This window comes from Lepidochelys olivacea, assembly GCF_965140295.1.
Source record: "Lepidochelys olivacea isolate rLepOli2 genome assembly, chromosome: 13".
Classification (NCBI taxonomy): domain Eukaryota; kingdom Metazoa; phylum Chordata; order Testudines; family Cheloniidae; genus Lepidochelys; species Lepidochelys olivacea.
The window spans coordinates 31,512,596-31,539,782 of NC_140423.1; the positions used below are offsets into that span (position 1 = coordinate 31,512,596).

Sequence of the window (27,187 nt, forward strand, 5' to 3'; positions counted from 1 at the left end):
TTCCAAAGTATTTTCCAAACAAACTTATAAGTGTAGACAGAATGTAGTTATCCACACTGGGATTTTGCACAGCATAGTAGGGTTAGGACCTATGGCACTTTGAAAAGAGTAGAGACTCCTTAATGGCCATATGTTAGGACCTTTTTTAATGTTTGATCTGAAAAAAGATGCAGTGTCCCTTAATGCTGTTGGAGTGTTAGTTCAGTCCTGCCTTAGAGGAAAGAGTGGCACCTCCTGAGCTGTGAGCTCTTGCTTTTTGCAGCACCTGTGTTTTACCGGATTTCTCCTCCTGGAATTAATCAGGCCCAACCTAGAATATATTTAGTCTGCACTTAAAATTTAGGCCGCCCTAGCTACATTGCTCAGGGCTGCGAAAAATCTCATGACCCGTGCAGTGTAGTTACATTGACCTAACCCCCACTGTAGCTACTGCCTTTCGAGGAGATAGATTTACTGCAGTGATGGAAAAACCCCTTTTGTTGCTGTAGTAAGCGTCTGCACTACAGTGGTGTGGCTGCAGCTGTGCCTCTGTAGTGCTTGTTGTATAGACGTGTCCTTGGCATGCAAAATCTGAGAAGTTCGCAGCTTGAGGCTTGATCTACACTTAAAATTGATATCAACAAAGCTGTGTCAGTCAGGGGTGTGAAACCCCCCCCACATCTCTGACTCATGTAGCTATGCTGGCAAACCCCTCAAGATAGATGCAGCTATGTCGACAGAAGAGTGCTTCTGTCCACATAACTAATGTTGTTCAGGGAGGTGGTATTCCTATACCAGCACAAAAACTCCTTATGTCATTGTAAGCTGTGTCTACTGTAGGGGACTGTACGGACATAGCGCTGCTTGTATAGGCTCTGTAGAATAGACGTAGTCTGAAACACCATACCTCCAGTTCAAGAATTGCCTCCAGATACTCAGCATGGTGTAGAACTCTTGATTTTGACAATGTTAAAACTCCTAACAATTTGCATGTGGCATCCCCCATTCAAGATTATTTATTATATCTGTTGTCTTGCAGGTGATTAAGAACAATTTAAATCCATGCTGGAGGAAGTTTAGTGTTCCCTTGCAAACGTTCTGTGGAGGGGACTTCAATAACCCAATCAAGGTATGGTCTTTGGAAAGCATAAGTGATTAGATTCTCTCTCTCATTCCTTTGCAACTGTAAGTCACCACCTCTGGGTTGACATTAACTAGCTATGTGATTATCAGGCTGTTCAATCTTTGCTTATCTAGAGAAGTTGTTTAAAAATGTAAATATTAGCAAATAAGAGATCATTTTTATTAAATGCAAAATCTATGTGAATGCAATAGCACCTGTCAAATTTAAAATAGGTCAAGAACTGCAAAAGTGAAGTTTCCCACACTCTTCCCTAATGACTGATCTATAGATAGAATTATCAGACTTTCAGTTATTGTCTGGAACATAGCTGAGAGGGTCATTCAATGCTGAACCAAACTGATGGTGCTGAGGAAGGCGATGGTACAATGTAAACCTAAGTGCCATCTTTGGTCTTGTCTTCATACTAGCAGGGACCCTTTTCCTATTGCCAGCTTGAGCAGAGGCTTTTCCTTGAAAAGGGCCTGGTTTTGGGTCTAGATTCTAACTCCTTGAGCTCTTACATACAATAAATGACTCTGTCTGACTCAAGGTCATGAGTAGGTCTTCAGCATAATACTCCACATTCATAAGGCAATTTGCTGTATCTTAAAACACCCCAAGTAGTTACCTAATCTTTTTAATTCACTGAAGTCTCTGATTAGAGGTGGAGTCTAAAAATTTACCCCTTCCACAGTAAATGAATTCAAAACCACATGCTGTTCTTTCTAAACCAGTGTTTTCTCTGGTCAGTCAACCCAAAAAACATTTCTTTCTAGGTTTTCCTGTCTCGTTGTACCTGTGAAGAAGCCTTGTGTTGGGAATCAGGTCTTAAAGGTTTAGCAAAAGGCCTGCATGTCAGTCAGTGTGCGTGTGCAGCATGGTAAATCCAAAGAATTACTGAGATTGGTAAATAGGAAAAAAGGTTTGAAGTATGACTTGGAGTGCTAAATATGGGGTAAAAGATTTCAGTGATAAGTTATGTACTTCATAATTGGGGAAAAACCTGACTGTGACCAAAAAAGAGGAATCCTCTTGACCCAAAGACGTTGGAGAAGTGAGAGAGACACTGACAAGGCCCATGTTGGTAATGCTTGTTGTCCCTCTTTGCCAAATTGATGCTAATTAAAATCCTCGGTACTTTGCAAGCATGGCATAGAGTGAGGAATTTCATTATGTAAGGTTTTGTGTGCCAGGCTCTGAAAGCTGTGCTTTACAGTAGGAATCCATATTCGTCACTTCAGGGCAAATGTATGCTAATAATATACTTCCACATAGTGCCTTTCAATCAAGGACCTCAAAGCATTCACAAACATTTAATTAAACTCCACAACACGCCTGTGAAGAAGGGATGTATTATCCTCTGATTACAGGTGGAAAGGTGAGTTTGGGTTGAAAGACAACCGTGGTTTAATAGCACTGAAGAATACAACATCAAGTCAGAATTTGGTGAGGACACTGGGGGGAAATGTCATAGGATCTTTAACGATCTCAAGTGTTCAAGCCCCTGATTTTAATCTAATTACATCCTGGTGAGAGAGTGATTGGGCAAGATGTGTGCCCCCTTTTTTTGACTTATTGCCATCATGTCCAGCTTTTGCTTCACAGAACCCTCAGTCTACTTTGGGGGCTTCCTAAGCTTCATGTAGAAATTGCTCATAGCCATTATTATGACTACGTGCTGCATAGCAAACACTGAATCAAGCCTCCGCTCCGCGCTCCTGATACATTAGTATAACTGTTCAAATGATTTAACATGGACACCAAAGTCTTATTTGTTTGATTTGGTTTTTGGACACCAGCTTTGCAGGTCTTTTGTGTGAGGATATTTTGGGTCAAGAGTATTAACCAAAGTTCAAGATAAACAGGTGTGGTTTGATTTCCTCAAATTAGTGCTGACACTAACTAATATTTCAGTAATTCTTTTGCACACTGCACTACTACCCTGCTGCACTGATATGCAGTGAGTGGCCTCGGCAGGGTTTTCTTGATTTTTTTTTTTTTTTTTTTAGATAAGTAACTCTTTCAACTTAGACAAAAATTGAAGTCCTTGATTGTCTTTTTTGTTTTTTAAACTGATGCAATTCCTTTCCACCAAAGTAATCTTTCATTGGAATTAGTTCTTCATGTAAACTAAAATGAGATTTTAAAGAACAAGATAACTACCCATCAATCTGAGGACATGAGTAGAGCAGAAGCCACCGCCTTCTGTGAATATTGGTGGTTTCATTTTTAGGAGGTAGAGCATCCTTTATTCACCTTGAGGACCTCTTGGGTCCCACAAAATATTGGACAAATGTAGGAAATAAGTATTTGCTGACAGTTGGGTTATGACCTGTTCCCTACAATATTGCTAGCTGGCCACTGATGCAGTCAGGGTTGACCGCCTGTGACTGCCCATTATTGCTGAAAAGAGCGTGTTTCAGAGATGTTTGTTTCCTTCTGAGCATCGTAACAGTCTAGCAATGGTAACCCATGTCTCTAGGACGCAGCTGTACCAGTACAAAAGATGCTCTGCGCTGATAGGAGAGTTCTCCCATCAGCATAAAAAATATTGCTTCAATCTCTGTTAGCAGGTGTGAGTTTACTGGGAAAAGAGTATGTGGATTCTGATGACTCACAGGGCTCGTTTCCCCACCCAGATATAAGGGAGGATGTAGAAGCTCTTTAGATGGAGAGGATGTAAGGTTCTGAGGTGAGAACTCCCTGTCCTGTTACCTCGTCAGGTTGGTAATTCTGCAGCCTCAGTGCTTTAAATGTGAGCATTATTTATTTCATTTCAAATTGTTTTAGCAGATGGGGTGATGAAAGGGATGGTAGAGAAACTCATGGTGAAAACTGAAAATGGCTGCAGAGTGGGGAATGCAGAGGAAAGGAGGAAACAGAGACGAAGGATGGGGGAAGGAAGAGAAGTAAAAGGAAGAAATAAGTGGTCTTAAAAGTGAGCATGCTCTTCCACTGAGTGAGGTCAAATGTGACTATAAGATACTTAATTGAACTTTTGGTTATTATTTATTAGCTAAAGGAACATTTCACCCTTGATTTTTGTGCAAATTTCCCAGTGACCAGCAGGAAGAGCTGCAGTGGATCAAGGGGAGTTTGTGAGATCTGAATTTAACCCTGTGGGCTATAATTACACATGTAATTTGGGCCTCTCCAAAGAATGAGTTTGACACCCTTATAAAGCGTGGTCACTGAGCAGTCCTGAGAGTAGAACACTGGGAGAAGCTGACTGTGAGGAGATGGCTTGTGCTGAGCTGTGTCCTGTGATGGTGGTAATTTTTTCTTTGATAAAGCCAGACCCCCAAAAGTCAGTGAGTTTTGAAGTCTGTGGAGCATATGGAGTTTGTTTTTGAAAAGGTGGGGAAAGGCACCAGTTCGTAAGCATTGGTTTTTGATTGTTTCCACTGGAGTACTTGCATTCTGTGATTTTTAATATGTGTTGTGTGTTTTGTGCATATTAAAACCTCATACATACCGCTTTCTAGTGGCTAACATCATGTGGTGCTATAACTGATTTAGGTCTTAGCATGTTCTGTATGCCATTGTCACTTGCATTGGCATTAGCATTGGGGAATCAGGTCTCCAGGCTGATCTAAATGTGATTAACTATTCAAATATAGATAGTCTGCTTGGTACTGTGCAAAATACAAAAGAAGACAGGCTAGGTTTCTGCTCTCTGGAGCTGCCAATCTCCAGTGCAGTCCATATTATTATTTTTTATGTATGCAAATATGAAAGACTTTGGATGATGTTGGATACAGCATTCTTATTGCTTCTTTCTCCATATTCCAGTTGAGTACCCTCTGCAGAATAAAATCATGTTTATACCTCTGTACCAACATATAAGTAAACAATATTCAGTAGTCTAGCAAAGCAGATCAATTTAGCTGGGGAGAGATCCTGACTGAAGCAAAACTTCTGCTGTGCATGTGAGTTGCATTTAATTGCCCGTTAGCTAAATGGCTGAGTAGCAGTATTTCTCTGTCTCTAACCAGGATTCACTTTGAGTGTCTCTTTTACTGTCAGGTTTCAGTTAGTGATATGGATGACAGCACCAGTTCTGATTTAATAGGGGAGTTCACTTGCATCACTGCAAAGCTGTTGGAAGCGAGAGATCATGTGGTGAGCAGCTGTAATTCTCCCTGATACAGTACCTTTGTCCATTGCCTGCTATTTCTTTCCTTTCAGGTACATTGTACAGATTATGATAGTGATGGGTCACATGACTTGATAGGCAGTTTTGAAACTAACCTGTCTCAGCTGCAGAAAGCAGGAGGCAGCTCTCTGGTGAGCTTTTTCTTTTTCTTCCCCATTTTTTTCAGCTGAGGGGGCCATAACTCACTGCAAAGGGTTTGCAACAGATTGTTGGATCGTGCTAGTGTAGAGTTTTGCTCCATATTGAAAAGTAATTTTATTTGTGCTGTAATGTCATAAACACACATCCCAGAAAAGTAAATACATTTTGCACCCCAAGCACCCCAGTCTGTAACTCTGGGTGCCGTTGCATCTCCTCCTCCTGAAGGTATTTTGGTGCCCTTTGTCTAGTTCCTGTGCCATGCTTCCATCATCTCCATTTTCCTTTGTCTCTGGAGAATCAGGCAGAAGCAGAGTAGCTTCCCCCTCTTGTTCACTCCAGCATAGCAGACTCCAGGAGACATACCAAGAGTGTCACCGCTGTATAGCTGACTTATCCCTACCATCAGGAGGCCAGTTTTCTAGAGCAATAGACTTTTTTTAAAATATTGTTGTTGAAACAGAGCATGTGGCAGAGTGGTTAGAATCTGTCTGTTTACTGTGGGTGTGTTTAAAAATCCCATTAATCTCACTATTTTTTGGAGAGGCGGGCTGGGTTGAATCACATCCTTTGCACTGCTCTGGTTTAAACTCCTGAACTCTGCTTTCTTCAGGTGGGTATGTCAGTAATCTGACTCTTATGTGCATTGTGTCCTGTAGGTGGAATTTGAATGCATTCACCCTGGGAAGAAACAAAAGAAAAAGAGCTACAAAAACTCTGGAATTGTTAGGATAAAATCCTGCAAGGTAAGCTTATTTTCCAAACTACCAGCTTTCCTGCTCCTGTAGGAGAGGAGGTGTAACCCTGAGTATTTGTTCCTTTAGATTGAAACTGAATACTCTTTCCTGGATTATGTCATGGGAGGCTGCCAGATTAACTTCACAGTGAGTTGCTCACCTGCTTCTTGTCTTTGTGAATGACAACAATCATTCAGAGGTTTTATATAATAGACAGTTTCCTCTCTGTATTTCTGTGAGATGATCAGGATAAAGAAAGTAATTTCTTTGGTTGATTGTCATGAGCATTGCTCTGCATCTCACAGTAACTCTAATGGGCAGGGAGCTTCTTAAACTGCTCTCAGGTCATTTATTTTTAGACTAGCAGTAAACAAGCTGGTGTCTATCCATTCCCTAGAAATTAGGGTGCCAATACCTACATGTGCCCGGGGGGTATGTCACAGGGACTTCCAGGGAATGGATGGGTCCCAGAGCAGTACTGGTCATTGCTGCTGGGGAGATTTTGATGCCGGTCTGCATGTGCACGTGTGTTGGGCTAGCCGTGAGCTTCAGTTTCTGGATAGAAATGTTTTCTTTCTCTCACTTACCTGTAATGTTGGTGACCCTTCAATGACCTGCTGTTCTTATCTTCTTAATCAGGTGGGTATAGACTTCACTGGCTCCAATGGAGATCCAAAGTCACCGGATTCTCTTCACTACATCAGTCCAAATGGGATAAACGAATACCTGACTGCCATCTGGAGTGTGGGGAATGTGGTCCAGGATTACGACACGTATGTAAGAGGTTCTTGAACTGATTCATCCACAGGCTTCTGAAAAATGTGAAATTCTAAGTGCTGGTAGTCAAGGGCTATTGGTGAATGTAAAATGCTGCTGTCAAGTGTTAATCTTTTGTTGCCGGTGACACATTTCGTGCCTGAATGCCGTGCTTGTTCAAGTCTTAATTCAGTGGGAAACGTGCTAGCCAGCTCAGTGCCTCTGTCTGGCTTTAGTCCTCTCTTAACCTGAAATATCATTAGTTTTTTTCAGTGGGACAGTGTGTGTCCTGGGAGAGAGACTGGAATTCTCAACCATCTTTCTGGAACCCCTAGAGCCCCTTCCTTGTGGTGACCATCCCTCTGGTTAAGTAGGGTCAGACAAAGGCCATTCTCTGATGACCAGGATTGAGTTTGATCTCTAATTATTCTTCCACGGTTCCGGAGTATGTGATATCACTGGGCTACTAGATCATCTAATTATGTGTGCCACAATTCTGCACCACAGTATGGGCTAGGAAATGCACCCCTTGCCACAGAAGTGTGACCTTTCATTACTGAATTAGAGATGGTAGGTAAGGTGGGGATAGGCTGTGAAAGGCCTTGAAAGTGCAGACAGCTAGCTTGTGTTTGATACAGTAGAGAAGAGGGTAGCAGTGAAAGGATGCAAACAGAGAGGTGACATAGTCAGAACAACGGGCTAGGACAATGGTCTTTGCAGCAGCATTCTGAATGGATATCAGTGGGACAAGATTGCATTTGTCCAGGCCAGAGAGAAGGATGTGGCATTAATTGAGCTGTAAGCTGTGGAGAGCCTGGGGAAGAGTTTTAGCTGCATGGATGGTTAGGAGAGGCCGTATCTCAGTGATGTTGTGCAGAAAACAGTTGCAGGATGTGGACAGCATGGATGTGAGGACCTAGAGAGAGGTTTGAGTTGAAGAAGGCATCCCAGTTATGGGCCTGAGTGACAATAAAGATGACAGTGGTATCCACAGTTATTGAGAGAGGAGGTCACAGGTAAGGCATGGTGGGGAAGATCAAGAGCTCTATTTTAGCCATGTTGAACTTGAGCTGATGGCTAGACATTCACAAGGATGTGGATATTGTGTCCAGTTCTGTTGTCCACCCTTCAAAAGGGATGTTGGAAAATTAGGGTGGGCTCAGAGAAGAGGCACAAGAATGATGTAAGGACTGAAAAACCCACCTTACAGTGAGAGACTAAAGGAGTCCTTTATCAGGGAGACGGTTAAGAGATGACCTGATCAATCTATGTGGAGAACTTCAATTTCTGCAAGATTAAAGCTAGACAAATTGAAACTAGAAATAAGGTGCAAATGTTTAGCAGTGAGGGTAATTAACCATTACCAAGGAATGTGATGGATTCTCCATCTCTTGAAGTCTGTAAACCAAGCTGGGATGTCTTCATGAAAGAGGTGCTCTAGTTCAACCAGAAGTGGTTGGGCTTGATGCAGGAATTGCTGAGTGACATTTTCTGGCTTGTTTCAGAGGTGTAGCCGTGTTAATCTGTATCAGCAAAAACAACAAGGAGTCCTTGTGGCACCTTAGAGACTAACAAATTTATTTGGGCATAAGTTTTCGTGGGATATAACCCACTTCAACAGATGCACGGAGTGGAAAATACAGTAAGCAGGTATAAATATATAGCACATGGAAAGATGGGAGTTGCCTTATCAAGTGGGGGGGTCAGTGCTAAAGAAGCCAATTCAGTTAGGGTGAATGTGGCCCATTCCCAGCAGTTGACAAGAAGGAGTGAATATCAACAGAGGGAAAATTACTTTTTGTAGTGCTAACGAGGCCAATTCAATAAATCTGGCTTGTCTTATGTGGCTGTCAGACTAGATGATCCCATGCACCTGTGCTGATCTGCCTGCACTGGCTGGTTTTGCTGCATACTTGTATTCCTTTATACTGTGCGCTTCAGAAATGATATGGGGATGCAGCTCTCTCTCTGGCTTTCAAAACTGGGGGTCGTCTTGGTGCTCATGAAGGTGAGGAACGAATATCTCTGGATATTCTCCGCACTTAGCTCTGTCCCAGAACACCAGTCTTGTTCTGCAGTGCCGCTGCTGTTAAGGTGTAGGCAGGCCTAATGTGAGCAGGAACTGCTGAATGAGGGGTTTGGTGTTCTCCTGAACAGAGATTTGAGCTCCTCTTTTCAGTGACCCAAAGCAAGCTTTGCAGTGCTGAACCCCAGCAGTATGCTTTCACAGGACCTGCACCACCCCCTGCTGATTTCAGTGGGAGCAGGATTGGGTCCTATGCAGCATTCACCTTCCATCAATTGAAGCAGCGATAAGGGGAGGCAATGGGGGGGTGGATATCCCAATTTTTCAGGCTTCTTATTGTTTCCATCTCTCCTGCAGAGATAAGCTGTTTCCTGCGTTTGGGTTTGGAGCTCAGGTTCCTCCAAACTGGCAGGTAGGTTTCTCAGAATTCTGCCAGCACTTCTTGTGTGCATGTCAATGTTTCACTAAATGGATGTAAATGTTCTCTCTTCCAGGTCTCTCATGAATTTGCCTTGAACTTTAACCCCAACAATCCCTATTGTCGGGGTAAGCACACCTTTGTCTTTGTTAATGTTTCTTGAATAGGAGAACTGCTGGTTTAAATTGTTCAGTTTTTTATGTCCACAGAAATCGGAAGTGGAACAACCATCCACTCTTTCTGGCAGCAGAGGTCTTAGTTTGTGGATGATACATATGAATCCAGAGTATTTGAAATGTATCATTGCTTCACCCAAATGTTTACTAAATATTCATCCTTTTGCAAATGTGGCTTTTAAAGGTATTGAAGTTTATTTCTTTTGTTCTCAAAAGCTGTGTTGTTAAACAGTAGCTTGTCTACGATCCTCTTTTTAATTGTTCTTTCATTTGAGTTGGTTTATAAAGTCCTTGGAGCTAGGACTGTCTCATTCCCTCTTTATTCAGTACCTAGCACATGCACATTAAATCTAAGAAACTTCAGTTTTTCTATCTTGTCTGAGGCCAGCAGAAAATTGCAAATCTATGAGTTTCCCTGTGTGAATCCATGTATTTGTTCCCAGAGTGAATCTGGTTGCCCACTGCATTGCTAGGATCTCTTTCCTTGCTACCTCAAGGTTGTCCCTTTAAGCCAGCTTTGTAGAAAGCCTTGGTCCTGCAGTTATGCAATTAAAACCAGTGTGACAGGCTGTGTGAGTGTAGCATAAATTGCAAAATGAAGCAAAATCAATAAACCAGTTTAAGTGTCCACACAAGAGTTTGTAACAGTTTCACTAAATCAATTTTTACAACTTGATTTTAGTTAAACCAGTGCAAGTGTCATGCGTAGACAAGGCCTTCAATAGTATATCTAGTCCAGTAATGGCTAAGGACCCTAAATGGAGAGATGGTTCCACTGAACTAGGCACTATACAAGCAAAGAACACACAGTCTTTGCCCCAGAGACTTCACAATTTGGGATTTAGACAATATGCAGTAGATGCATAAGCAGGAAAATGGAGGTAGGGGGGAGATAGCAGAAATACATGTGTTTGCACAAATTGGTAGTCACCAGCCTAAGCGCACACCAGTCCATCAACTGCAAACCCTCCTTTTGTAGAGGAAATGCTCACATCAGCTGTATTATGTTAGTAGCACGAACCAGTGTCATTTCTTGGAAAATCTGGCAAGTACAAGATGGAAGGAGTCTGCCGTATACCCTGCCACTTCTCTGCAGGTTCCCACTGACCATGCTAACTACCACCTTGGGCACCCACAGCCTCTTTGCCATGCATAGTACTGGCTGCTGCTTTGAAATCGGTCCAGTATGATTTTCTGTATGCACCTTAAATGTGACCAGTTGTTGTAAAATGCAAGAAGGATAATGCTCATAAAACAATTAGCAAGATAGGTAAAATGTTAAGGCTTTTCTGGTAATTCAGACCTTCTTGTTGTATAGGAATCCAAGGAATTGTGGATGCTTATCGCCAGGCACTGCCTCAGGTCCGACTCTATGGGCCAACAAATTTCTCTCCTATTATAAACCATGTGGCAAGGTTTGCAGCTCAGTCAGTACAGCAAGGAACGGCTGCTGTAAGTCCATGTTTATCGGGTACAGACATGCATTCCTGACCTTTCCACTTTCCCTGTATGCGATCGAATGGAATCGCAAAGAGATTTCTCCTTCCCTGCTTGGACTCCTCTAATATGGTTCCCCCAACTTGCTCAGATCTCTGTGGTATTTTACTCATCCTGTGGAGTCCAGGTGACCTTTACTCCACCTTGTAATATCTTGGTGAAACACTGGCTCTGTGCTTACTGCTGAATAGGGTGGGGTGCGATGGTTGATGCTTGACGGAGGTGACAACTAGTTGTTAGAGGGTGGGAGGGGAGCCCAGACCCTCCCACTCCACTGGTCTCTATCCCAGGCCTTGTGAGGGTAACAATACCATCAGCAAGGAAAACAGTATCAAACAGCAGGTTTTGCAGCCAATGTGCTTGCTTCAGTGGTACTTTGTTGTTCCCTAGTGCTTTCCATCCAAGGATCTTAAAATTCTTTACAAACATAATTGAACATAACTCTCACTCCCCCCCTCCCCTTTAAAACTAGGTCCAGATTATGAAAATCTGAGTTGCAGAGGGAGAAGTGACTAGCCCGGGGTCACGTGTATATTGTGTGACAAAATGGGTAATAGAATTTCACTCAGTCCTGTGCCTTATCCACAAGCCCATCTGGTTTCCCTTCCTAGAAGGAGCAATGACTAAGGCACTGCCTTTTGCTGGGGTTTGATGTTAAACTCGCTGATTGCCTGATTGAATGTTTTGCAGCAATACTATGTACTACTGATCATCACAGACGGTGAGATCACTGATCTGGATCAAACCAGGCAAGCTATTGTTAATGCCTCTAAACTGCCGATGTCTGTTATTATCGTTGGAGTTGGCAATGCTGATTTCAAAGCCATGGAATTCCTGGATGGGGACAACGGCGTATTAAAGTCCTTGACAGGGGAGCCAGCTGCACGAGACATTGTACAGTTCGTGCCTTTCAGACAGTTCCTCAGTGTAAGTTATCTTTTGTTTTAACATGAGGAAAAGAAACTGCCTGTTAATCCTGATCTCATTGTACACAATTGTCACGGGTTTGATCTGAGAGAGGAGTGGTTTTGTAGAGACTCTGTTAACCATGTAGTTAGTGTTTGAAGCCAGTGAGCTGTCTGCGGGGAAGTGTGGCCCAAAATTGCCCTGGAGACTGTTCCTCAGAGAACTGTGAGATGTTTCCTGCCCGTCAGAAGTTGAGCAATCCCAGCTTGTTGGGTTGAGGAGCAAGAGTAAATGGAGGTACTTCCGATCAACCAGGGGCGTAGCATGTTGCCTCTGCTGTGTTCTCAGCCTCCAGGAGATCAGAAGACTGAGCTCAATATCTCCCCTGGAATGAGAGTTAAGTTGCTGTCACCTCACTAGGCCTGACCTCTTTGCCTCCATAACTTCGATGGCACAGGAGTGAGGCATCCAGCAGGGCAGAGCATGCTACCACCTCATCCCTGCCTGCCTGCTTCCCAGTGGATTGCACTCTGAACTCTTCATGGGAGCACATTGCTTTGCCTGTAGGCTGTCGTCCAGCCTCACCTTTTCCCCAATTTTTGAGTTGAAATTAAACTTGTACTACATGGAGTTGGCCCAGAATGGAATTCTAAATGGCGTTTTAATTTTAACATGGATAGCAAAGTGTTTTTCAAACGGCATAGAAACAATGACAAGCTGAGCTATCCCAAAGCACTGTGTGAAGATCTCCTGGGGCTGGGGCTGATGGCCACCTCCAAGGAGTAGTTCCAAGTCTAGCACAGCAGGGCCTGGTCCATGACTGGAGCTCCTTGGCACTACGAGAATACAAATAATAATAAACCAGAGCCGCTCTTGGGAAGAACCCCGTTTGATGTAGCTTGGCCCGTTGTTCTTTGAGCACCCTCCACCTCTGGATTAGCACGTCAGGTACTGGGAAGGCTGGCTTCTCTTGGGCCTTGCCCCACAGGGATTTTACCAGTTGTATCCATTTAGTTCTATTGGTGTGACACCCTGTTTGGACTCTCCTGTTGTGGTATAAGAGTGGTTGCTGCTTTTTGTGATTGATTTCTCATTGATTTTCAAAAAGAAACAGGCAATTAAAAGTACAAAAAGGTAAGCAACTTACAGCTTGTGTGGGTCCAAATACCTCCTGTTTTATAGGATCTGCAATAGAATTTTGCAGCTTTACAACTTGTCAAAGGTGCAAAACCAGACAATACCACGTAGGCATAACACGTTGGGGTGAGGGTTGACAGTAATAAAAATAAACATACATGAATATTGCAAAGGAGGGAAGGAGGCACCAGGGGGAGGAAGTGGAGGGGTTAGGTGGAATGGAGGTCTGGCATTCTTATAGCATCTCAATATTTTTTGTCTAAAATTATCTAGAAATGGGGTCCAAATTTTGTCAGATTCATAGAATTGCTGTTGACTGCAATAAGCTATTCTTTCTTTGGCTGCACAGTAGGGAATATGAGGTTCTCCATATAATTTAGTTTTAAAACCTAGACTGGCTCTTTTCACGTTAGCGTCCGTTGCCTGGGAAAAGGTTTATGCTAAACTGAAAAGGGCACTCTTCTACAGAATAAGAGTGGCCACACTGGGGTCGGGGGGACTCTACTGGTACAATGGTATTCAGTTAATTTACAACTTGGGTTATACTGAAAAACTTCCTTGTATAGAAGAGGCCTTAATGTCAGGGGTGGGATGTGGGAGGCTGGGTCTAATGGTTGGAGCAGGAGTTGGAGTTTGGAGTCAAGCCAAGGGTTGGAGCTGGAGTGGGAGACCAGGGGGCAAGGATCAGGAACACAGCAAGGAAGCAGGGGTCAGGAGTCAGATAAGTCTGCAGCGTCCAGTGTAGCAGCCAGGTAAAGCCCAGTTGTGCGGACAATTTCCTGTACCTCCCTTTAGATTTAAATAGGATGCCCTGCCCTGACCAATCAGAGTTCCTGGTGTTCTTCCAATCAGAACACAGGGAAGCCCTTCCTGATGTTGCTTCAGGTTTCATGGTTTCTTTTCTGTTGATTAGTAGCAAGCTGAAGCGGTAGAGACATTGTTTTGGGTCTTTCCTTGTCTGAGGGGAATTGATGGATAACTTGGCCCTCTATTATGTGCGGTAGCATTGGTTTGCTCACACTGGTGTCTCCTGCAGGCTCCTCGAGAGGCTCTTTCCCAGACAGTCCTGGCTGAAGTTCCTAAGCAGCTGGTGTCCTATTACAAGATGCAGGGCTGGGCTCCTGTGAAGCTACCTGGAGCAAAGCAAGAGTAGAGGAGAGGGTACCTGCTGTGCATGTCTCCAAAGAAACAGGAAGAGCATCTCTGCTTATGTATCAGTTTTGTATACAAATTCTGTGACACATCATGTACTATGCAGCACCTCTGAAATGTATCACTCTTGGTTCCCTAATTTACACACTATGTATCTTTAGTTTCTGCTGAATGTTAGAAATGAAACACTCTTTACAGAGATGCTACACAGAAAAAATGTAGCTACTGGCAGTTCTTATGTGGAAGAATTGGAGTTAATAATGTAATTTTCAGTAGCAAACCTGGCCTCCCAAATTCTGAAAATTTATATGTATGAATCAGTTACTTCAGAGCTTACTACAATCATGATTTATCACTAGATTTCAAAGCCCACATGGTGCATGAAACTGCAGAAAACTGACAACCAAGTAACATTTTTTCCACGCTGAGTTTATTGGAATGAGTTAATTGCTGTCATGTTTGCCAATGTATGTCTTTGATCATGTATTGCTGGACAGAGGGTTTCTCTTCTCTTCTATCAACTTGATAGAAACCCTCGTATATTGATTTGCATCAAAGTCCCCCAGCTGCCTAGATGGCCCAGGTAATTTTTGTTGTGCCTTTGTAGAGTGCCATGCGATTTTCTATTACATTTTCTTCATAAAGCAAATATATTTTTTAAACTTAAGTTACCAGATTTTGCAAAAGTAATTTTATAAGGTTATCTATTTACAACAATTGCTTCTATGGTGCCTTCACTCAAAGCTTGTGTTGTGGGGACTGGACTAGGTGACCTCTCGAGGTCCCTTCCAGTTCTTTGATTCTATATATAGGCCTCAGTCAGTCCCTCTTTCCCTCCAGTGAGAGCTTCCACAACTACAAGCAGAGAGAGCAGGTGAGTGTAGAGAACAGTTGTGCCCAAGAGGGTGGGATTTCCCAGTTCACTTGTCTCCTAGTAGATGGCACTGTAACTCTGACAGTCCTGTGTGCCTGTCACAGAAGGGAAGGAGGCTGAATTTCCAGGGAGTAATGTTTCTGCTTTCTCTGCCGTTACAAGATGGGGATAATCCCATAGGTATGTTTGGAGATAACAGAGATGAGAGTTTATTTCAAAAAGGCAATAAAATATCTTTGCCTTGTTGGTGCTCCGCAAATGCTCACCACTTCCAGTTTTCCAAATAAAGAATCTGCTTTTGTTTATAACTGTGTGTGGGTTCTTATTTCCTGTTCCTTTCTATGCTGTTTCTCCTGCCAGTGCCTTTTCAGTTATTACCTTTAGTGGGAAAGTGTTAGGCCTTCACTGCAGAGTTAGCTCATGTGGTCTACACCCAAGTAAGCCTACCTGGGCATAGAATCATAGAATCATAGAATATCAGGGTTGGAAGGGACCCCAGAAGGTCATCTAGTCCAACCCCCTGCTCAAAGCAGGACCAATTCCCAGTTAAATCATCCCAGCCAGGGCTTTGTCAAGCCTGACCTTAAAAACCTCTAAGGAAGGAGATTCTACCACCTCCCTAGGTAACGCATTCCAGTGTTTCACCACCCTCTTAGTGAAAAAGTTTTTCCTAATATCCAATCTAAACCTCCCCCACTGCAACTTGAGACCATTACTCCTCGTTCTGTCATCTGCTACCATTGAGAACAGTCTAGAGCCATCCTCTTTGGAACCCCCTTTCAGGTAGTTGAAAGCAGCTATCAAATCCCCCCTCATTCTTCTCTTCTGCAGGCTAAACAAGCCCAGCTCCCTCAGCCTCTCCTCATAACTCATGTGTTCCAGTCCCCTAATCATTTTTGTTGCCCTTCGCTGGACTCTCTCCAATTTATCCACATCCTTCTTGAAGTGTGGGGCCCAAAACTGGACACAGTACTCCAGATGAGGCCTCACCAATGTCGAATAGAGGGGAACGATCACGTCCCTCGATCTGCTCGCTATGCCCCTACTTATACATCCCAAAATGCCATTGGCCTTCTTGGCAACAAGGGCACACTGCTGACTCATATCCAGCTTCTCGTCCACTGTCACCCCTAGGTCCTTTTCTGCAGAACTGCTGCCTAGCCATTCGGTCCCTAGTCTGTAGCTGTGCATTGGGTTCTTCCGTCCTAAGTGCAGGACCCTGCACTTATCCTTATTGAACCTCATCAGATTCCTTTTGGCCCAATCTTCCAATTGGTCTAGGTCCTTCTGTATCCTATCCCTCCCCTCCAGCGTATCTACCACTCCTCCCAGTTTAGTATCATCTGCAAATTTGCTGAGAGTGCAATCCACACCATCCTCCAGATCATTTATGAAGATATTGAATAAAACCGGCCCCAGGACCGACCCTTGGGGCACTCCACTTGATACCGGCTGCCAACTAGACATGGAGCCATTGATCACTACCCATTGAGCCCGACAATTTAGCCAGCTTTCTACCCACCTTATAGTGCATTCATCCAGCCCATACTTCCTTAACTTGCTGACAAGAATACTATGGGAGACTGTGTCAAAAGCTTTGCTAAAGTCAAGAAACAATACATCCACTGCTTTCCCTTCATCCACAGAACCAGTAATCTCATCATAAAAGGCGATTAGATTAGTCAGGCATGACCTTCCCTTGGTGAATCCATGCTGGCTGTTCCTGATCACTTTCCTCTCATGCAAGTGCTTCAGGATTGATTCTTTGAGGACCTGCTCCATGATTTTTCCAGGGACTGAGGTGAGGCTGACTGGCCTGTAGTTCCCAGGATCTTCCTTCTTCCCTTTTTTAAAGATTGGCACTACATTAGCCTTTTTCCAGTCATCCGGGACTTCCCCGGTTCGCCACGAGTTTTCAAAGATAATGGCCAGTGGCTCTGCAATCACAGCCGCCAATTCCTTCAGCACTCTTGGATGCAACTCGTCCGGCCCCATGGACTTGTGCACGTCCAGCTTTTCTAAATAGTCCCTAACCGCCTCTATCTCCACAGAGGGCTGGCCATCTCTTCCGCATTTTGTGATGCCCAGCGCAGCAGTCTGGGAGCTGACCTTGTTAGTGAAAACAGAGGCAAAAAAAGCATTGAGTACATTAGCTTTTTCCACATCCTCTGTCACTAGGTTGCCTCCCTCATTCAGTAAGGGGCCCACACATTCCTTGGCTTTCTTCTTGTTGCCAACATACCTGAAGAAACCCTTCTTGTTACTCTTGACATCTCTGGCTAGCTGCAGCTCCAGGTGCGATTTGGCCCTCCTGATAACATTCCTACATGCCCGAGCAATATTTTTATACTCTTCCCTGGTCATATGTCCAACCTTCCACTTCTTGTAAGCTTCTTTTTTATGTTTAAGATCCGCTAGGATTTCACCATTAAGCCAAGTTGGTCGCCTGCCATATTTACTATTCTTTCGACTCATCGGGATGGTTTGTCCCTGTAACCTCAACAGGGATTCCTTGAAATACAGCCAGCTCTCCTGGACTCCTTTCCCCTTCAAGTTAGTCCCCCAGGGGATCCTGGCCATCCGTTCCCTGAGGGAGTCGAAGTCTGCTTTCCTGAAGTCCAGGGTCCGTATCCTGCTGCTTACCTTTGTTCCCTGCGTCAGGATCCTGAACTCAACCAACTCATGGTCACTGCCTCCCAGATTCCCATCCACTTTTGCTTCCCCCACTAATTCTACCCGGTTTGTGAGCAGCAGGTCAAGAAAAGCACCCCCCCTAGTTGGCTCCTCTAGCACTTGCGCCAGGAAATTGTCCCCTACGCTTTCCAAAAACTTCCTGGATTGTCTATGCACCGCTGTATTGCTCTCCCAGCAGATATCAGGAAAATTAAAGTCACCCATGAGAATCAGGGCATGAGCAGCTACACTACAGAACTCAGAGGTACTGTGTCTTCACTGGTGCTTTGCATGACTAGGACTTCAGGGGGATATCCCATGGTTCTTTGCTCTGTAGTAGGATGAGGGGCTCTGATTCCTCCCCAGCAAACTGTGGGAGAACTCGTCTGTCCTCTGCACACAAGGAGAATTGTGGGAAGGCATTGGAGGACTACAGCACTGGAGTGAGTTAGCCTGTGTCCTCACTGCAAAAGCGGGTGGGTTACTAGCCTAAGTGAAAGTGGAACCCAGGCTCTTACCCATACCACCAGCTAGCCCAGGTTGAAAGCACCACCAAACTTGGGTGTGAGGGTTGTGTGTGTGAATGGAGGAGGTGTAGGAGTAACACCTGGATAAGAAACCAAGTTACCGCTTTGCAGTGAAGACAAACCCTTAGTTAATCTCTCTCAATGGCCTTCGCCGATTCAGGCAAGCGCATTAGTCATGACTGGAAAGCCTGGCAGCCTCTGCTCTAAAGGGCCTGTTAATCTGCTCAGGTTTCATGAGCAGAGGGTAGTTTGCTCCCATGGGAGCAAACCAGACGAGCTTTTTGGAATGTTCTTGTTTCACCAGCTATCTATACAGCCCAACTTTCCTGCACTGTAGGAGTTCGTGGAAGGAAACTGGCAAACCCTGCTCAATAATCAGTTGGTTGATCACACTGGAAGTTGATAACCTCAATTTGCTCAATGTAACTTCCACACGCTTATCTCAGCAGCAGTAGAAAGAATTTTCTGGTTCGTGGTACTTAAGGCAAATACCAAGAATCTCACACAGCCAAAAGGATTTTGCAATTTAAAAAGTCTCATGTTCCCAGAGGGCTTTACACAGCCAGCTGGGATCTAAATGAACAAAATAATTTAAATTGCCTGGTGCCTTCACTCTGCCGAATGTGCTGGGCAATCTTCTCCTTAGTGCATAAATATCATGAGGGCTCCATGAGTGCTGCTTTTGGCTATTGACTTTAACAGCAACTGGCAGCTAGAAAACTTTGGCACACCTTGCCCACCCCAAACAAAAGGGCTAGTAAGAGCACTGGTTGGAACACAGAGTTACATGGAATTTTTTGCCAAACTTCATCTCATGCTCCTACCTGCAGTCTGAAGAACAAGTGAGATGAGCTAACACTTACAAGCCAGGGATGGACTGTGGTGCCCCCAAATCAGGAAGTCCAGGCAACAGTTTACAGAATGCAGTCATGCCAAGACTCAACATATTGTTTGCTTGAGCTGAGAACTTCAGGACCTTGAGGAAGCGTGTGTGACTCCAGAGAAACTTTACTGAATTAACTCTCCAAGAGCTGTGTGTAAAAAACACTATCTATGTTAAACACAAGGCTGCCTGGATACAGCAGTAAGGCTGCACAGTGCTAACTGGCCACAGTACACATCCTGCATGGTTTACAGTGTAGTCTTTAATAAGTTGAGCTACACACTGAACAAGGAAAATAGGACTAGAAAATGCTACAAATACTATTGCCAAAATTGCAATAAGTTGGGACATGCAAATGTTTCAGCTTTTAGTGTAAAACCTTCATCCTGTTACTTCTATTTGCATTTAATTTCTGATTAAAACAGGCTATTCAGAAAGCAGGCATGAGCCCATGGGTTCTCTGAACACACCTGTGACACACCCAGCTTAAACAGATGGGCATATGTGTAGGGCGTAACTCCCAAAGCAATTTACTGCGCATCCTCAATTGGTCACTTTAAAATGTTCTCAGCAGCTAAATGAAAAGTAGTTTATTCAAGCTTAAGAAAGCGCACATTCCTTGCTGAGGGCTGGCTACATGCCAGCTTGCAAAGTTCAGCCACTTTTGCTGTAAACAGGTTAAAGGAGTTAGAATGCTTTTACAGTTGGATGAATGTGCCCTCTTTCCCATAACTCAGGAGGGCGGATGGATCCCTTCTTTCTCCTTGAGACTGCCCCACAATAATTAATCTTTGGGCAGAGATCAGCCACAGAACGTTTCACTCCAAAAGGTGAATGTTTGGAAAGTTTTGAGTGCCTGAACATGAGGGGCTAGGGAAGCTACGCAAGGAAATGGTTAATTATAATGCTTTCTACTGGCAAAGGAACCAAAGGAAGGAATGCAATATTGCAGTACTATTTTGCACTTTGATATGGACTTGGACAGTGATTGAGGATCCCAATGAGCTTTAGAATGTTTAGGTAATTAATTATATGGATCTCAAAGCTCTAGCAAAGAATGTGTGGGAGTTCCAAGGTGGAGTATTCTACTCTGGTTAAATAACTTGGCAATTATACATGGAAAGGGTCTCCTGCCTGGGAGTGCAAAACACAGACACACACACTCCCTCCCTCCCTTTCACTGAATTAAGACCTAAAGGTTGTGTTGTCTATCTACATCTCTCGCTGATAGCTAAACTACTGCTGTAACTATTTAATAGTTGGAGCAGGCTTCCCTGCTCTGGAAGGGAGACAGGCCCAGACATGCCAGACGTTGTGGAAGGGAGATGAGAAGGAATCCAGAGGAGAATCTACTTGTCCAGCTGGGGAGCAAAGCGTGAAAGCTGCAAACACAAGTGAGTGAGGGGAAAGGTGACTGAGTGTGGATAGCTGCCTTTCCCTGAAGCCAGACTCCCAAGGGACAGCATGTAGGGTAAGACCATATTTTCCCAAAAGGAAAATGGGACACCCCTAGGCTGCCCTCCCCGCACACACAGACATGTGGCTGACCTAAGCCCTCCCTGCCTCCTGCCCTTGCAGGGCCAGCCTGAGGTCCCCTTCCCCACTGGTGCCTGGGGCTGGCCTGAGCCACCCTGCCGCCTCCCTGTGACCCCCCTCCCCAGTCAGAGCCCCCTGCCACTTGCCCACAACCCCCCCCCGGTCCTCTTCCCCCAGGCATGGAGCTGGTCCAAGCCCCCACTTCACCCCTGTGCGCAGGGCTGGTCCTCCAAGCCCTGCTGCATGCCTGCCTGCGCAGCTGGTGGTCTGAGCCCCCACAGCTGCATGCCCCCTTGTCTGCTCTCCCTAGCCCTCCCTCCAGCGCAGGGCTGACGTTGCCACTCTCCCCCCGCCCCCCATGTTACTCCGCGCCCCGCTAGGGGTCCCACATGCAGGGGGGAGTTTGTGTCGGCAGTGAGGTGAAACGAGGGGGTGAGCAGGGACCCCCTTCTCTGGGGGCTGCCCCCGGTGCCAGGCAGGGGGCACAGCAAGTGCATGGAGGAGGTGGGGCACACCCTGCCCTGGCTTCTCACCCATGCAAGGCGAGAGTGCTGCCCAGGAGACGCGGGATGGCGGGGCAGGAGGGGCGGTGGAGCCTGAGCTGCTCCTAGGCACAGTCTCGCTGCCCATCCCTGGCGATGCTGCTTCTGCTGGAGGAGGCAGCGAGGGAGATTCCGGCGGGGGCAGGCTCTGGGGAGAGAGAAGGGGCATGGCCGCTTGCTGCCCCCGCTGCTGGCTCTGTGCCGCGATCCCAGAAAATACGGGACCATTTGCCCGTATTTAACAGAAAGTCGGGACACCTGGAAGAAGGCTTAAACATGGGACTGTCCTGTTAAAAAGGGGGCATCTGGTCACCCTAAAGGACAAGACGGCGTTAGTGTGAGCCAGGACAGGGTTTTCAGGCAAGCTGGCTTATCTGCTCTTGCCAGCCGGGCCTTTCACAGCATGTTCTAGTGTCTCTCATTTCAGGATTAATTCTGCTCCCCGGAGAGTCCTGCCCTGTGACACTGGCCTCACGTTCTTTGACTCAGGACGTAGCTAAAACGCAGCCAGTTGTGCTAGGAACTCTTGTTCGGAGGAGATGATGCCTTTGACCCCTCTTGTCTGCCCCGCGGCTGACCCTGGGAGTGGCTGGAATGCAGCCACACGGCATGTTTCTAGCCTGCAGTGAGACTGAGCTGAGCCTCTGCCTCAGAAAGCACCTGCTGCTCTCCGGTCCCGTCAGCCGGGAGCCCCACGTTCGAAACCCCTGCAAAGCTGTGGCCAGTGGGGGCACCTGAATGCTCCTGCTCAGCAAAGCGATGCAGCCGCACTCTTCCCACCCTGGTGCCTCTTGGCTACTGTGCAGCAAGGTCTCTAAGCCTCAGGCCTGGGCCACACGACAGAGTTAGGGTGACCTAACTGTAAGTGTCTGCACTACAATGTTCCTCCCACTGATGCAAGTCGTCCACTACACCCACCTGATACTCCACCTCAGCAAGAGGCATAGCGCTTAGTTCAATGTAGTTAGGTTGACACAGTAGCAGTGTAGACACTGTGTTACTGACGTCAACTTTAGTGGCTTCCAGGAGGTATCCCACAATGCCTCACTGTGACCCCACTGGTCATCGTTTTGAACTCTGCTGCTCGGCGAGCAGGTACACAAGAACATATATCTTCCCCCCCCCCTTTTAAAGCCCCATGAACTACTGAAATTCCATTTCCTGCTTGGTCGGCATGGAGAGCTCACGTAGCAACTGTCCAGCTGACCACGCCGGCTCCATGCAGTAAACGTGCTCCTGCCTGGAGTGCGCAGGAGGTGGTAGATCTCCTGGGTCTGTGTGGAGAGGAGTCTGTGTCGGAACTTGGATACCTATGGCCAGATCGCTCAGGGCATGGGGGAGAAGGGCTACAACGGGGACATGTAGCAGTGCCGTGTGGAAATCAAGGAGGTGCGACAGGCGTACCTGAAGGCAAGGGAGCCAAACAGTCACTCTGGTGCAGAGCCTCTGATGTGCCACTTCTACGAGGAGCTGCATGCCATTCTCAGCAGTGACCCACCGCCATCCCCAAGGTCCTTGTGGATACTTCAGGGGAGCTGGAGTCACAGGCCACAGAAGCGAACCCTGAGGAGGAGGAGTATGGCAGACAGACGACTGGGCGGGGGTGTCCAGCAAGCCAGGACCTCTTTTTGACTCCTGAGCAGTCAAACCACTCCCAGCGGTCCAGCACTGGCAAGCCTGATGCAGGGGAAGGGACCTCTGGTAAGTATGCAGTTTGCTTCAGTATTGCAGGGACACATCTGTTCAGGTACTATTTATTTAAATCAGGCTAGAAGAGGTGGTGAAATAAACAGTGGAGGTAGAGTTGCTATCTGCTTCTCATTCCCCTGTACAGCTAGGCATAGGGGGCCCTGTGGAACAGTTTGTTTATGTGCACCAGGACGTCCCGTGAATCCTCCATAGAGATCTCAAGGAAACTTTGCTGGAAGCAGTCTGCAATCCTCTGCCAAAGATCTCTGTGGAGGGCTGCCTTATTTCTTCCACTGCAGTAGGACCCTTTCCCATGCCAGTCAGCAGGCACCATTGCAGCACACAGACTAGCAGCATATAGACACAGTCTGCAGCAGAATGTCTCCCTCTCCCCTGGGCCGTGCTCACCATGGCGGGGACTGCCGCCGTGCTCTGTGAATGCCAAGGAGAAGTGAGAATGTTGTGCTTGTAACAAGTGTGGATCAAGGGGAGTGAATGCACTCACAATAGTATCTCTGTCCATTGTTTCTTTAGCCGCTGCAAATGTGGCCTTGAGGGTCTCTCTCGCCACACTGGTAGAGCGGCTTGACCAGATACAGAGGAGAAAGAAAAGCACAAGGCAATGTAAGCAAAAAATTACTTTTACTGTTAAGTTTTCACAATATCACCCATTGGTACATCTTTTCCTGTAATCTTAAGGCATCGGATTAGTCTTCAATCACTTACTTATGTCAGCATTTCTTAGCTCCAAGGCCTAGTATGGCTAAGCTGGCCTGGCAGCTCTGCGCACTGCCTCTGCTCACAGGCACCACCCCCACAGCTCCCATTGTTAACAGTTCCCAGCCAATGGGAGCTGTGGAGCGGGTGCTCGGGGCAGGGGCAGTGCATGGAGCCCCCCTGGCCGTGCCTCCACTTAGGAGCTGAGGGACATGTCGTTGTTTCCTGGGAGCTGCGCGGGGCCGGGTAGGGAGTCTGCCAGCCCCGCCAGCCGCCCTCCCCAGCAGCAGCAAATCCTACAGTTTAACCCTATATAACATACAATGATGATATATGACGTAACATATTCGTTAATCATAACCACACAACAATCTAAAATCACTGAGTACAGAAAGAAATGTACCAGAAGGTCCTGCAAGCCTCTGGTGCTTCAGATTCTGAGCACAGGGCTTGAAGGCTCACACTCAAGGACAGAGTGCAGAGGGATAGCAAGGACAGGAGAAACAGGCAGTATGAGATGACAAGCGCTGCTTAGGGAGCAAACAGACATGCTGCAGTCTCTGATTGAACCTCAAGCTGAACAGATCTATGTTTGCCTCCTCCTGCAGCCTATAGAGAACTGCATTCTGGGACCTCCCTAAATTCCGCCCCCCACCCTCCCCCCAGCCCTCCCACATTCCACATATCTTTCGGGGCAGCAGCACTCCCCTACCACTCCAACCGGCAGGAGAGTACACGCAATCACAGCCACACATACCGACCTGTGAGAGACACAGGTGGTGTATGTGTTTGTGAAATGGAAATGACTATTCTTTCCCTTGCAAAGGTACTTTCCCATGTATTTATAAGTTTTGTTCAGTTGTGTCTGTTTGCCTGGGTTTGGAATAAAAGTCTGTTTATGGAAATTTAATTAATCTTTTTTAGTCCACAGCATATGGGGGCTGGGGCTGATGTTCACAGATAATAGCGATAGGTGCATTTCTGTTGTGTTACCACACCCAGAGCATTCATTACAAGGTTCATATCAGGGGCAAAAAGCAATGCCAGGCACAGCACACCACAGCAACACACATCACTGTGGCTCATTGTTAAAACGCCCTTGAAGCCCCACTGAGCCATATAGTTCCCCATTGAGCTCTTTTTATAGCCCTAGTATCTGGCTGCTCTAAATCAGCAGAGAGCCTTTTCACCTCCACCCCTGCGGAAACTTCTCCCCCTTTGCCTCAAGATATTATGAAGCACACAGCAGGTAGCTATGACCATGGGGATATTTTCTTCACTGAGGTCTAATCTCGTGAGTAGACATCACCAGCAGCCTTTCAAACTGCCAAAGGCACATTGAGCTGTCATTCAGCATCTGCTGAACCTGTTGTTGAAGCGCTGCTTGCTGCTGTCAAGGTGGCTGGTGTATGGCTTCATGAGCCATGGGAGTAAGAGGTAGGCTGGGTCTCCCAAGACCACTACTGGGATTTCAACATCCCCAATGATAATCCTCTGGTCTGGAAAGAATCCCTGCTTGCAGCTTTCTGTACAGGCCTGTGTTCCTAAAGATGCATGTGTTGTGCACCTTCCCTGAACAGCCCGCGTTGATGTCGGTGAAACGACCCTGGTGATCCACCAGAGCTTCCAATACCATAGAAAAGTAGCCTTTCTGTTGATGTATTCCATGGCAAGGTGGACTGGTGCCAAAATCGGGCTATGCATGCCATCTATCATCCCACCACAGCTTGGGAACATCATTGCTGCAAAACCATCCACAGAAGGTGAGCTGGTAACAGAAGATGCTAGGAAGACAGAGCTGCTCAGTGCCTACTTTACTTCAGTCTTCTCACAAAAAAATAACGTGACTGGACAACTAACGAAGTTAACATAGACAATAAAGGGGCAGGGATGCAGATCGGGATAAGTAAAGAACATGTCAGAGATCTTCTGACCAATCTGAATGAATTCAAGTCAGCAGGGCCTGAGGCTATTCACCTCAGGGTACTGAAGAAATCTCTGACCCAGTAGCAATAATACTTACAAACTCATGGATGACAGGAGAGGTCCCAGAAGGCTGGAGAAGGGCTAAAGTAGTGGCCCAACTTTAAAAGCGGGGGAAAGGAGGAGCTGGGGAACTGTAGACCAGTCTGCCTGACTTTGATACCTGGAAAGCTACTAGAGCAATGTATAAAACATTCAATTTGCGAATCCTGGGAGGATGAAGGGCTGCTCGCTAGCAGAAGCAGGATTTACCAAGAACAAACCATACCAAATCAGCTTGATTTCCTTCTTTGACAGGGCAACTGATTTGGTGGATGGGGGAATGCAGTTGACATCATTTACCTGGACTTCAGCAAGTCTTCTGACACAGTCCCACATGACATTCTGATAAGTCAGCTGGAGAAATGTGAGCTCGGCAGAACTACTGTTAAGCTGATACATAATTGGTTGAACAACAAGGAGTCACTATTAATGGGATGATGTCAGATGGGTGGGAGGTCTCAAGTGGGGTTCCATAAGGATCTGTTCTGGGTCTGGTCTTGTTTAACACCTCTATAAATGACCTGGATGTAGGAATAGGGAGCATACTGACCAAATTTGCAGATAACATAAAGCTCGGGGGGTTGCCAACACATTGGAGGATAGAAATAAAATTCAGAGGGATCTTGATAAATTGGAGCACTGGGCTATTGACAACAAAATTAAATTCAGCAAAGACAAATGTTAAGGTGATACACTTAGGGAGGAATAACCGAATGCACAAATACAGAATGGGCATAGGCGGCATGTAACTCTCTCATTTAGGGAGGCTTACGGGAGCACCAGAAGCTCGCTAGCAGTGTGGGGGCACCAGTGCCCAGACCATGGCCTCATCCTCTGCTCTGCGCCGAGGCTCTTCCCTGTGAGGCTCTGCCCCCACTCTGCCGCTTCCCCTGAGGTCCTGCCTGATTGCTGCTCGCTCCTCTCTGCCCCCTCCCCCCCGTTGCATGCCTTAAGTTGGAAAATAAAGTGATGGGGCCATGGCCCCTTGGCTCCCCCTGTTCCAGCACCCCTTAACTGAGTTGCTCTGGCATCAGTACACACAGCCTCCCAGTGGCTGGCCCAGTTGTGGGACTCCTCTTCCTGTTGTGCATGGGGAGGGAGTGGAGAGGAGGGAGTGGCGGGCAGGGGAGGGTTGGTGGAAGAGGCAGAATGGGGGCGGGGCCTTAGGGAGGAGGCCAAGTGGGAGCAGGGCCTTAGGGCAGATGTGGGCGAGGCCACTGTCCAGGCACCAGTGGCCCCCCACTTCTGGGGACCTTCTGGTGGTGGCGCTCCAAAGGCAGCGGGTCAGGGCCGGGCCACGTTTGGCATTTCTTGTCCCCTGCATGGCCAGCCTCTTTTGGGGAGGCCTAGCCTCTTATACGTGCCACCCATGAGAATGGGAGATAACTGGCTTGGCAGCAGCACTGCTGAGAGGGATCTAGGAGTTCTAGTGGATCACAACCTCAACAATGCTGTAAGCAGAGTCAGAATGAGCTCCACCCTGACATCTGGTGGTGAGGTGTGGCAAGTTGTGGAAAAGA

General features: G+C 46.3%; 1 protein-coding gene and 1 long non-coding RNA gene across 7 annotated transcripts in view; both read left to right on the plus strand.

Moving 5' to 3' along the window:
• Positions 1–15,383, plus strand: part of CPNE1 (copine 1) — a 79,620-nt gene extending 64,237 nt beyond the window's left edge. For 4 of the 5 annotated variants that reach the window (XM_084646327.1, XM_084646329.1, XM_084646330.1 and 1 more), the window contains 10 exons: positions 1,019–1,108; positions 5,291–5,389; positions 6,056–6,142; positions 6,221–6,280; positions 6,773–6,906; positions 9,273–9,327; positions 9,410–9,461; positions 10,828–10,961; positions 11,697–11,933; positions 14,086–15,383. In XM_084646327.1, coding sequence (XP_084502453.1) covers positions 1,019–1,108; positions 5,291–5,389; positions 6,056–6,142; positions 6,221–6,280; positions 6,773–6,906; positions 9,273–9,327; positions 9,410–9,461; positions 10,828–10,961; positions 11,697–11,933; positions 14,086–14,202 — 1,065 coding nt within the window. In that variant the 3' untranslated portion in view covers positions 14,203–15,383. Of the gene's footprint in view, positions 1–1,018; positions 1,109–5,128; positions 5,225–5,290; positions 5,390–6,055; positions 6,143–6,220; positions 6,281–6,772; positions 6,907–9,272; positions 9,328–9,409; positions 9,462–10,827; positions 10,962–11,696; positions 11,934–14,085 lie in introns of all 5 variants that reach the window. The other variant, XM_084646331.1, reaches the window with a different exon arrangement.
• Positions 15,384–21,361: 5,978 nt separating this feature from the next.
• On the plus strand, positions 21,362–26,849 carry LOC311529522. 2 transcript variants are annotated; one of them, XR_014713834.1, is made up of 4 exons: positions 21,362–22,937; positions 23,460–23,549; positions 25,223–25,405; positions 25,923–26,849. It is a non-coding gene; the product is annotated as an uncharacterized lncRNA (long non-coding RNA). The 2 variants fall into 2 exon arrangements; XR_014713833.1 differs by having other exon boundaries at positions 25,223–26,849.
• The last annotated feature ends 338 nt before the right edge of the window (positions 26,850–27,187 follow it).